Below are 12,684 nucleotides of genomic sequence, written 5' to 3'. Positions count from 1 at the left end.
AACGCCCGGCCAAAATAAAAGCTGGCCAAAAAATCGCAACCCGCAGCGGTCAAAAATTTCCCGCAGCTTGTCGCGGAAAGCCGCCCAATTGGGCGGGAAAACCACCCATCTGGCAACCCTGACCCACTGCTATTTCCCTTCTTAGAAGCTTCTCCCCCTTCTGTATAGCTCCAGCTACACCCACTGATATTTCCCTCCTTAGAAACTCCTCCCCTTCTTCACAGCCCCAGCTACACCCACTGGTATTTCCCTCCTTAGAAACTCCTCCCCTTCTTCACAGCCCCAGCTACACCCACTGGTATTTCCCTCCTTAGAAACTCCTCCCCTTCTTCACAGCCCCAGCTACACCCACTGGTATTTCCCTCCTTAGAAACTCCTCCCCTTCTTCACAGCCCCAGCTACACCCACTGGTATTTCCCTCCTTAGAAACTCCTCCCCTTCTTCACAGCCCCAGCTACACCCACTGGTATTTCCCTCCTTAGAAACTCCTCCCCTTCTTCACAGCCCCAGCTACACCCACTGGTATTTCCCTCCTTAGAAACTCCTCCCCTTCTTCACAGCCCCAGCTACACCCACTGATATCGCCTTTCTCAGAAAAGTCCTCCCCCTTCTTCACAACCTCAGTTGCCATGCAGAAGACAAATTGATACATTTGCTGACCATTTGCCCTGGTGTCACTAATATGACATCATCAAGAACTGCCAAGAAATCACCCAGATCAAACTGTCAGTCTGCTTAACATACACAAACTATACTCCATCACAACTCAACGCATAGATGAGGTTGCATTAGAACAGTGATCTGAAAACAGGGAAGCTAAGGTTCAAATCCCATTTATACTCGTTATGGCCATGGACCTCCTACTATCTCAGCTACAAATATAACAATTAGCACTCACTAAATGCCATGTGACCCATTATATTTCTATGGGCTGCATGGCATTTAGCCTTAGTAAAAGGACCCTCTAGATTGGAAGTCCTCCAGATACAGGTACATATTTGAATTACTACTGAAAAAGTGTGAGCGTCTCTAAATGAATAATAAATACATCTAAATCAAGTTACGTTAGGCCCAAACTATTCTCTTTTTTATGCATTATGGTTGCCATGTTGATTCACTTGAATATGTAACAATAAGGGTCATTGAACAAGGTGTAGATGATAAATTTTTATTGAACTAACTTAATATGTCTGTGACTAATTTTTTTATAGCTATTCTGCCTTCATCAGGTCATTGATAAAGCAATTAGGATGATGACGTCATGACAGTCAAAGACTTAACAAGAATAATAGAGTGGAGGAGTAGGCCTAGTGGTTAGAGTACCAGGATGACAACAAAGAACCCCAGTTAAAATCCTACTGCTGCTCCTTGTGATCTTGGGCGAGTCATTTACTGGTAATTTCTCTTTCTTTCAGGTACAAACGTAGGAGTCCTTTTACTAAGATACACTAACAATTAGCGCGCGTTAAATACTAAAAAGTCTATGACTTTCTTAGCAATTAATGCATCTTAGTAAAAGGACCCTGAAGATTGTAAGTCCTCTGGGGACAGGCAATGCCTAATGTACCTGAAATGTAACTCACCCTTGTGAGCTAAATCCAGTCCTTTGGGACTGTAAAATTGTACTTTCTCTCTCGCCTATACCAGCTTCCATCTCCGAGTCCATTCCTTTAATAGGCTGAAATAACCTGCGCTGTGGATTTATAAAATTAGCTCATAACCTAAGAACATAAGCATTGCCATACTCGGACAGAGAGAAGGTCCATCAAGCCCAGTATCCTGTTTCCAACAGTGGCCAATCCAGGTTACAAGGATTCGATCTTATCACCAACCTTGACAGAATTGACTAGCATTGGCTAGTGCAGCGGACTTAGGTTCTGGCAACCTGGGTTCGATTCCTACTGCAGCTCCTTGTGAAAAGATATAGTAGAATTGGAAAAGGTACAGCGAAGGGCGACGAAAATGATAGTGGGGATGGGACGACTTTCCTATGAAGAGAGGCTGAGAAGGCTAGGGCTTTTCAGCTTGGAGAAGAGACGGCTGAGGGGAGATATGATAGAAGTGTATAAAATAATGAGTGGAATGGATCGGGTGGATGTGAAGCGACTGTTCACGCTATCCAAAAATACTAGGACTAGAGGGCATGAGTTGAAGCTACAGTGTGGTAAATTTAAAACGAATCGGAGAAAATTTTTCTTCACCCAACGTGTAATTAGACTCTGGAATTCGTTGCCGGAGAACGTGGTACGGGCGGTTAGCTTGACGGAGTTTAAAAAGGGGTTAGATAGATTCCTAAAGGACAAGTCCATAGACCGCTATTAAATGGACTTGGAAAAATTCCGCATTTTTAGGTATAACTTGTCTGGAATGTTTTTACGTTTGGGGAGCGTGCCAGGTGCCCTTGACCTGGATTGGCCACTGTCGGTGACAGGATGCTGGGCTAGATGGACCTTTGGTCTTTCCCAGTATGGCACTACTTATGTACTTATGTACTTATGTACCTTGAGCAAGTCACTTAACCCTCCAATGCCCCAGCTACAAAAACTTAAGATTGCGAGACCATTGCATAGGTGCTATAGAAATGATTACTAGTAGTAGTATGGGCAGCTGCAAGTCTAGGGATCACCCAGTTAGAGGGAGATAACCGAGTTATCTCCCACTGAATATCAGCCTCTTAAAAAATATATCCAAAACTTTAACTAGACCCTTTACATATAATCATTATATATCATCATAGTCTTTTATAATCAGGTCCCTGATTGGACTACAAAGCATCATGGTTGGTCCATGAAATCCCCACGTTGATGGCATGGATGACAGACATCTTCCAAAGATGCAGCTGCATAGGAGTAATGAAATCAGTAAAGGGGGACCAGGCTAGTTGTGGTTGTAGCCGCAGTGTAACCTGCAGTTGCTTACATTCACAGTGCTGCCTCCTGCACCCCCCACCCCAACTGCTGTTTCAGATGGGTGCCCATCTATGACAGTTCTTCTGGTAATGCATTTTATTTATATGTAGACTGCTTAAAAGATACGGATTTGTATGCTTTTTCTTTATAGAACTTTCAAGCTCTGTGTTCCATTCACATAATGAACTTTGATGCTATCACGCAATTAAAGCAAAGGAAGAAAGGCAGTGAACGCCTATGTGTTCACTTAGAGATGATGATCAGGTCGAGCTACTACGGACACTTATTCTGACCAACTGGGAGAGCAGTTCAACCCCCCCCGGAATCTATATATGGCGACTAAAGTTGCATATGCAAACTAGCGAATAGCTGATTTGGATGCGTAATGAGCCAATCAGCACCAGTAATTGTCTGCTAGCAATCAATTATATGTGGGTATAGTAGGGTTTTAGTGACTTTGGGTGAGGTCACAGTTTCCACCACATGTGACAGGTAGAGGGAGATAGGGACCTGGGTGTCCCCCCCTCCCACCCTCCCGTGAACTGCACCAACCACTACACTACTCCAGGGATCTGCATGCTGCTCTAATAGACCTGATTTTAACACATGAGGCTGTTATAGAGGCTGGTAAGTCATAATTTTATTTACATTTTTGGGGGGTGGGAGAGGGGGGTCAGTGACCACTGGGGGGTATTGGGCGGGGGCTAATCCTTGATTCCCTCCTGTCGTCATCTGGTCATTTAGAGCACTTGCACTGCCTTATTAGTTATAAAAACAGGTCTAGCTCAAAACATCTTAGTTTTAGTTTTGTTTTGTTCCATTATGGCTGAAAAACGTCTAGGAATGCCCAAATCCCACCCTTAACACACCCCTGACACCCCCCAACATGCCCCCTTGAGATCTGGATGCACTGCAGGTGAACATAATAAAAAAAACGTCTGAAAAATAGGTTTCAAAAATACCGATTTGGACGTTTTTGTGAGAAAAACATCCAAACACTGCCTTATGCCACTTTTCAGACTTTTTTTTTTCTTTCAAAAATGAGCTCCATGGCGCATGAGCATGTACACTTTTGCATGCAGTGTTCAAACTCTGAAACCCTTCAAGCGTCTTTCTTGACTTCAGCTTTGGCGTCCTTGACTTGAACAGGCCCCACGACAACGCTCAGCTCCTTCAGGTAGGAACTGGTGTCTCTCTTGCGCCTCCTTAGGCAGCCCTGGTAACAGCGGGAGGAGTAATCCCAGGTTCTGCAGACCACCAGCCTGCACTGCAGGAAAACCACTTGGTAGCGGTTCACGAACGTGAAAGAGTTGAACCGGAACCGAACAGTGTTGGAGGACGGGGAGCCGTAAGAGTAAAATGTTGAGTCTCTAACGCATCTAAAAAAAAAAAAAAAAGAAGATAATGAAAAACAATGAAAACTAACTTATTAAGAAAACAAACAAAAAAAATTGTAGGCATTACTGATGCCAGGAATGCATGCATTTCAAATTGCAAAAGTGTAATGCCATTAAGCCCTTCACTTTCATGACATTTGCATGACATTTACAAAGATTTTGAAATGTTAAATTAATAATATATTCTTATTTTGCCTCATTGTCTCTCTCTTTTTTTCTCTGGCTTTCCCTCTTTATTGCTACCATAAAAGCTCGCAATATCTCTCTATATAAAAGGCAACCCCAACGTTCTAATGAAGCCTCCACGGAAGTTGAGGCGCCCGAGATATCCGGTGTGCCCTGGAGTGTCTGCACCGCCCTCGCGTCAAAACGTCATGACGTCGAGGGCGGAGCAATGACACTCGAGGGCCGAAACGGAAACGCCACAGGCACGGCCACGGAGGCGCAGCAAAAAAAAAAAAAAAAACCCTCCCCACACACAGCGAACCCCGAACAACGACCGACGGTCACACGGAGGCAGGCAAGTAGCTCGGAGGGAGGGGGCCCCTTGCTAGGGCCCGTTTCATTGCGCTCAGAAACGGGCATTTTTTCCTGGTTTAAAATAAATAGTTATCTTAACTGAATTTAGCCATAAGCCAATTGACTTGATATATTAGCCCAGTACCATATTATTTCCTGCTTTATTTATAAGAATAAATGAGACACTTTTCCTTTATAAAGCTGTTTCAGTCAGGAACTGAGCCCAGGCTGTTGAAAAGTGTTAGTGGTGGCCGGTAAGAAAAGCTCTTGTTTAAAGGTCACAGTGGGCTAATGCTCTCTGCAAGGCAAGAGGGACCATCACCTGTTCCTAAATCCTCACTCTTAGTAGCTGCAGAAACATGTGCATTTCTGAGGACTTTTACAGGGGCGTAGCCCGACTTCGGCGGGTGTGGGGGGGTCCACAGCCCGAGGTGAAGGGGCACATTTTAGCCCCCCCCCAGCACCGCCGACCCCCCAGCCATTATCGACCCCCCCCCCCCGCCGTTGCCAACCCCCCCTGCTGCCGCCGCCAACTTTGACGACCCCTGCCGACGACCCTCTCGACCCCCCGCTCCCACCGCCAACCCTCCCTCGCCGTCGCCTACCTTTGCTGGCGGGGAACCCCAATCTCCGCCAGCCGAGGTGAAGGCTTCGTTCTGTTTCTGACGTCCTGCATGTTGTACGTGCAGGACGTCAGACTCACAGAAACAGAACGAAGCCTGGCTGATTTGCCTGGGTCATCGGCAGGGGGTCCAGGGCCAAATCTATGGGGGCCCAGACCCCCCTGGCCCCACGTAGCTACGCCACTGTTCTAGCATATAACTAGATAGGCCCCCACTGGCTCAGTGGCTTAATAGATTTTTCCTTATGTGAAAACTGTTTCCGCAGGGAATAACAAACTTCTCATAGACTGTTCCTCATGATTTGGCATCACCATAATGTTACAAGTATCATATCTATATGTTCTTACCCACTCTTGATTAAATCATAAGTTCTGGTTACAAAGTCCAAGGCATTTGGAGATGCCACACAAGAATCCAGGAACAGCACCAGGTTTTGATCTGAGCTGTACAGTCGAGCTTGGACATATACGTCTTGGTTCAGATCCACGTAATAAGGCCACTCGTGGACAGGATTCATGAAGGATGAAGAGTAGTAGAATGAGAAGCTCACATTGTATCGACCATATTGTGTTTCATGGATGTCAACTGTATCGTTGCTTATGTACACGATATCGAATGAGGTGTTCTGGAAAAGCCTGCAGCGAAGGTCAACATTCAGTTTCTTTTGCCTTGTGATGAGACTCACAGGTGGGTAAGCCCGAAGCGTGTTGGAGTAGACTATGGTACTACCATCTACCTGAAAAAAAAATTACAAAATGAAATGTGATCAATAAAGTTGGCACCCAATATGTGGCGAGGATTTTTAATTGATATTTGGGAAAGAAATGGATTTTTTTTTCAGGTAGTGTTACATTCTAGGAGGAAGTTTTGAAAGCAGTCAGGGATGCTCCAGGACCACAGATACTTTTCTATTCTGTTCTGTGGCTTATATTGTGCTTTTATCTCAGCAATTACTACTACTACTACTACTATTTAGCATTTCTATAGCGCTACAAGGCGTACGCAGCGCTGCACAAACATAGAAGAAAGACAGTCCCTGCTCAAAGAGCCTACAATCTAATAGACAAAAAATAAATAAAGTAAGCAAATCAAATCAATTAATGTGAACGGGAAGGAAGAGAGGAGGGTAGGTGGAGGCGAGTGGTTACAAGTGGTTACGTGTCAAAAGCAATGTTAAAGAGGTGGGCTTTCAGTCTAGATTTAAAGGTGGCCAAGGATGGGGCAGGACGTAGGGGCTCAGGAAGTTTATTCCAGGCGTAGGGTGCAGCGAGACAGAAGGTGCGAAGTCTGGAGTTGGCAGTAGTGGAGAAGGGAACAGATAAGAAGGATTTATCCATGGAGCGGAGTGCACGGGAAGGGGTGTAGGGAAGGACGAGTGTGGAGAGATACTGGGGAGCAGCAGAGTGAGTACATTTATAGGTTAGTAGAAGAAGTTTGAACAGGATGCGAAAATGGATAGGGAGCCAGTGAAGAGTCTTGAGGAGAGGGGTAGTATGAGTAAAGCGACCCTGGCGGAAGACGAGACGGGCAGCAGAGTTTTGAACCGTCTGGAGAGGGGAGAGGTGACTAAGTGGGAGGCCAGCAAAAAGCAGATTGCAGTAGTCTAAACGAGAGGTGACAAGGGTGTGGATGAGGGTTTTGGTAGAGTGCTCGGAAAGAAAGGGGCGGATTTTACGGATGTTGTAAAGAAAGAAACGACAGGTCTTGGCAATCTGCTGGATATGAGCAGAGAAGGAGAGAGAAGAGTCAAAGATGACCCCAAGGTTTCGAGCTGAGGAGACAGGGAGAATGAGAGAGCCATCAACAGAAATAGAAAACGGGGGGAGTGGGGAGGTGGGTTTGGGGGGGGGGGGGAAATGAGAAGCTCGGTTTTGGTCATATTTAATTTCAGGTGGCGTTGAGACATCCAGACAGCAATGTCAGACAAGCAGATTACAAAGGGAAAGGGGACTTGATATACCGCCTTTCTGAGGTTTTTGCAACTGCATTCAAAGTGGTTTATTTATTTATTTGTTACATTTGTATCCCACATTTTCCCACATAGTTGCAGGCTCAATGTGGCTTACATAATGTTGTGAAGGCATTCGCCAAATCAAGTACGGGATAGGTACAAAATGTTGTATTGGGATAGGGAAGATAAGATTCAATCAAGTTGGGTTGAGGTAAAAGAGTTCATCAATGTCCAATACGATCTTTAATAGTGAAGTGTTGCAGGGTTGAGTCATTTAAGTTGGGTCATTTGGATATGCCCTTCCGAATAGGTGAGTCTTTAATGACTTTCTGAATTTTAGGTAATCATAAGTTGTTTTCACCACTTGTGGCAATGCGTTCCACAGGCGTGTCCCTATGTAAGAGAAGTTGGACGCATGGGTTGTCTTGTATTTTAGTCCTTTGCAATTTGGGTAATGGAGATTCAGGTAAGACCGTGATGAACTGGTATTATTTCTGATTGGGAGATTGATTAGGTCAATCATGTAATCTGGGACTACTCTATAGATGATCTTATGGACTAAGGTGCAGATACTTATTTTGTATCTGGGACTACTCCATAGATGATCTTACGGACTAAGGTGCAGATACTTATTTTGTAACCAGGGGCAATGGAGGGTTAAGTGACTTGCCCAGAGTCACAAGGAGCTGCAATGGGAATCGAACTCAGTTCCCCAGGATCAAAGTCCACTGCACTAACCACTACTCTATGATAACAAACTCTTAAGTAGAAGGAGTTACAGTAAATTAAGGTGTCCTTTTACAAATCCGTGGTAAAAAGTGGCCTGCGGTAGTATGGGCTCAACTCTTGGGCGAACGCTGGGCCACTTTTTACTGCGGCTGGGAAAAAGACCATTTTTTTTAATGAGCCATGAACTGGGCGTGCACAAAAATTACCCAAAGCCCACTGAGGCTTGCTGTTATTCCTGCCCAGGCACCCAGCCCCCTTCCTCCTGGCAACTTACTCCATCTAAAGATGACAGCAGTGATCTCTAGAGCCATTTATAGATTTAAAGCTAACCATAGATATGTTGATCCAATAAATAGGTCATGACTGTGTACTACAATACTTTAAAATAATGTTGGAATGTGTTTATTTGTACGATAAGATTGAGTAGCAAGGTGGGTCACCAGGTGAGCGACCGCACCCCCAAAAACGGACTTCCGATGGTGCCGGTGTCTATTTTTCACCCGATCTCTCACTCTCCTTTTCTCCCGAAGCCTCAATCCATGAGTGGAGGAGTGGCCTAGTGGTTAGGGTGGTGGACTTTGGTTCTGAGGAACTGAGTTCGATTCCCACTTCAGGCACAGGCAGCTCCTTGTGACTCTGGGCAAGTCACTTAACCCTCCATTGCCCCATGTAAGCCGCATTGAGCCTGCCATGAGTGGGAAAGCGCTGGGTACAAATGTAACAAAAATAAAATAGATACTATTGGAGATTCTACATGGAATGTTGCTATTCCATGTAGAAGGCTGCGCAGGCTTATTTTCTGTGAGTCTGATGTCCTGCACGTCAGACTCACAGAAGCAGAAGCCTGCGCGCCACATTGGTGATCTGCAAGGGCCGACTTCTAGTGGAATAGCAACATTCCATGTAGAATCTCAAATAGTAGCAACAGTGGAGGAGTGGCCTAGTGGTTGGGGTGGTGGACTTTGGTCCTGAGGAACTGAGTTGGATTCCCACTTCAGGCACAGGCAGCTCCCTGTGACTCTGGGCAAGTCACTTAACCCTCCGTTGCCCCATGTAAGCCGCATTGAGCCTGCCATGAGTGGGAAAGCGCGGGGTACAAATGTAACAAAAATTTAAAAAAAACCCAGCCTGCTTTTGATGCTAATGCCTAAAGGAGTGGAAATCTATCATTTTGTCGTACCTTGTGTCACTTCATGTTGTTTTATACTATGTAAGTATGAAATGCTTACCTCTCTTACTGTGCCACAGCCATTGTAGCTGATGTTAAAAATCACATGGGTCCCAGTGATTTGAGATGAACAGTAGGGGTCATTCATAGTCAAGCTCCAGGGAGAGTAACCGAGTGACTGCAGATAGGCTCTGTTTACCGCTGCCTGCATAGCATCAGTGGAGCATGTGAGCGTAACTAGAAAAAGCAAAAAGTTGAATGTGTTATAATCTACCTATTCACGGATGAAGGACAACATCCGTAACTCCTTAAGATAGAAAAGTTAGGGGAGACTTTAAATACCATGCATTGACTGTTAACTCGTTTAAATGAACCATCCATTAGAATGGAAGAGCCTCTTACCAGATTTATTGGAAGGCGGAGAGACTGAGTAAAAGTGAGCACGGAATCCACCACTTGTAACACTAACATCACTGGAGAAGAGAACGGTAATAAAGTTTGAAGAGGAGGTGAATGTGGAGTTTGAGATCTGGCAGATTCTACGACGTGGAGATGACGATTGGAGAGGTCCATCATAGACTTCGATGAAGTCATATATACAGTTGCTGGAATACTCCAGTCTATGAATGAGGAGTGGGAAGGGACATTGTTAAAATGCGACAAAATGAGAATCTGAACACCTCCTACCGTACAACTGAATTATTTCAGTGTTATTAATCACTATCAATTTGGTACTACTACACACTTTTTAAACATTTTGGTCGTTGCAATTTTTTTGTGTTTTGGGAGGGTCAAGTTTCAAAGCCCCTTAGTCTTGTCAATTGACTGTATGAAAATCTCCCTCCTTCCAAGCAGCCCAAAGTGAAACAATGAGCACACTTTTAGCCATATGTAGATGAGATATTCCCAGAGGTATGTTTAATTCAGGGAGAGGCTCCTGTTTGCTGAAGTCCCACTCACTGGGTCAACCGTGAATTTTCAGAGGCACTTAACCAGGCATTACCAGTGAATATTGACTCTGACTGGCCTTTTTTGAAGTGCCGTTTGACTCAGCCTTGGACATTCAATGCTGGTGTCCAGACATGGTCCATCATCGAATACCTGGGGCAAATTCTGTCTGTGGCAGCTAGCGTTTAAGAAATCTGTCCACCGTGGGCTGAATATCGACCGGGTAAGTGGCACTTTTATTTGCACTTATGTTGCCAGGGCATACATTACTGAATGGAGAAAAGGGGTGTAAGGAAACAAGTTCCAAGACTCACAAGAATACAATCCAAACAAAGTTTATTCATCTAAACCAACGAAAAAAAGCCAAAGAGTGGCAAAGAGGTATCCCAAAAGACCTTACATGAGCCGTGCTTCAACACTAGGCCTTCCTCATAGGCCACCTGGGTTAAAAAAACTTCATGACTTCTGGATTGGAGAAATGAAAGGATCTGAACAACTTCAGATCTGAAAACGACGTCTACAGAGTGTCACGGAATGTTCAATCAGCATGAGGTTGTTCCGTTTTTTTTTAACTCAGTTGTCCCCTGAGGAAGGCTAAGTGCCAAAACATGGCCCACGTAGGGTTTTTTTTTTTGAGCTACCTCTTCACCACTCTTTGGCTTTTTTGGTTGCTTTTGATGAATAAACTTTGTTTGGATTGTATTCCTGTGAGTCTTGGAACATGTTTCTTCCACCCCTTTTCTGCATTCTGTTTCCTTTGTGGAAGTTCCATGGCCCCAGTGGCATAGCAAGGGCGGCTGCCACCCAGGGCGGTTTGCCGCTGTGCACCCCCCCCCCCCCCGGTGCAGCACGACACCCCACCCTCGGCGCATCAACACCTCCCCCCAATGGCGCATCGACACTCCCCCCCAGAGTGCATTCTTACCTAGCAATTTGAGTGTCATAACCCTGGACCCATTATATATAAAGGCAGTGGCGTAGGAAGGAGGGAGGGCGGGAGGGCCGGTCCGCCCCAAGTACACGCCGCTGGGAGCTGCATCGGCTCCGCTGGTTCCCTGCTCTCTCTGCCCCGGAACAGGAAGTAACCTGTTCCGGGGCAGAGGGAGCAGGGAACCAGCGGAGCCAACCCCCCCCCCCCCCCCCCCCAGCGGTGTGCACCTGGGGCGGACCGCCCCTCCCCCCTTCCTACGCTACTGCATGGCTCTACCTGTTTGGACCATGCATTACTGAATACACTTAGCCATAGAACTGCCCATCATAGACCTAATCAAAGCTTATTTACATATGACACATTCTCATTTTGAAGAGGATAAGTGTTCATTTTATTGCTCACACATTGGTGTGCATGGGGACTATCCCAACATACATGTTACATTTTTTTTAATGTGGGCTTTTTAAAGAGAGATCTGAACCTGTGAAAGAAAGCATGAGTGAAGGTGTCTTGTGTGGTCTACATGAATCAGGGCAACCGGTCTGTTGAAAACTAGGGTAGGAATAATAAAATCGATGGTGACAAGCAGTCAGAGTCTCAGAGGACGTCTTATCTGTGTGAGTAACTGGCATATCAGGGAGAGTGAAATACTCACCGCAAATCCGAAAAACTCAGCTCAATGCGATAATTGCTTCTGACTTGTATCTCCCAGATACATCGGGCATTGTTAGGGTAATTACTGGGGTAAAAGGGACTGGAGAATGATCCGGAATCTGTCAGTAAACCTCCACAGGTGTAGTTTGTTGGCGCTGAGGGAATTTAAAAGTGGACATTAGAATATGTAAAAACATTGACCAGAATTCTCACATATTTTTCATTTAATGGGAAAAAAACTACCTAAATATCTAAACAACGTCTCAAAAAAGTAACCTTAGTACACATTGAGGCATATTTTCAAAGCACTTAGCCTTCCAAAGTTCCATAGGTTTCTATAGAACTTTGGAAGGCTAAGTGCTTTGAAAATATGCCTGACTATCACCTGGATTCTATGTATCATTCCGAGATTTCTGCGTAGAAATTGGACCATATTCTATAACAATGTGCATAACTTAATTGGTTGACAAGCAAATCAATGCTGATAATTGAATGTTAACAACCAATTGTCAACACTAATTGGCATTAGTTAGAATTTATGGGCAGTACTTGCTAAGCGTATGCTGTAAAGTGATATGCATAAATTCTAAGTCACGTGGAGGGGCATAATCGAACGAAAACGTCTATCTCCATGGGCGTTTATCTCCGAGAACGGGTCCGTGAAGGGGCGGACCAAACCGTATTTTCGCAAAAAAATAGACGTCCATGTTTTATTCGACAATGTGTGAGCTGGGCGTTTTTGTTTTTCAGCGATAATGGAAAATGAAAGCGCCCAGCTCAAAAACGAATAAATCCAAGGCATTTGTTCGTGGGAGGGGCCAGGATTCGTAGTGCACTGGTCCCCCTCACATGCCA

General features: G+C 45.1%; 1 protein-coding gene across 1 annotated transcript in view; it reads right to left on the bottom strand.

The window, feature by feature from the left end:
* Positions 1–3,889: 3,889 nt before the first annotated feature.
* Positions 3,890–12,684, bottom strand: part of LOC115457854 (deleted in malignant brain tumors 1 protein-like) — a 46,327-nt gene continuing 37,532 nt past the window's right edge. The window contains exons 24-28 of the mRNA XM_030187510.1: positions 11,831–11,984; positions 9,699–9,916; positions 9,358–9,533; positions 5,796–6,184; positions 3,890–4,288 (exon numbers count right to left, since the gene is read on the bottom strand). Coding sequence (XP_030043370.1) covers positions 4,012–4,288; positions 5,796–6,184; positions 9,358–9,533; positions 9,699–9,916; positions 11,831–11,984 — 1,214 coding nt within the window. The 3' untranslated portion in view covers positions 3,890–4,011. The remainder of the gene's footprint in view (positions 4,289–5,795; positions 6,185–9,357; positions 9,534–9,698; positions 9,917–11,830; positions 11,985–12,684) is intronic.

This window comes from Microcaecilia unicolor, chromosome 14 (genome assembly GCF_901765095.1).
Source record: "Microcaecilia unicolor chromosome 14, aMicUni1.1, whole genome shotgun sequence".
Classification (NCBI taxonomy): domain Eukaryota; kingdom Metazoa; phylum Chordata; class Amphibia; order Gymnophiona; family Siphonopidae; genus Microcaecilia; species Microcaecilia unicolor.
The sequence above is the reverse complement of the archived record's forward strand: the minus strand, read 5'-3'. Positions and strand labels throughout refer to the sequence as shown.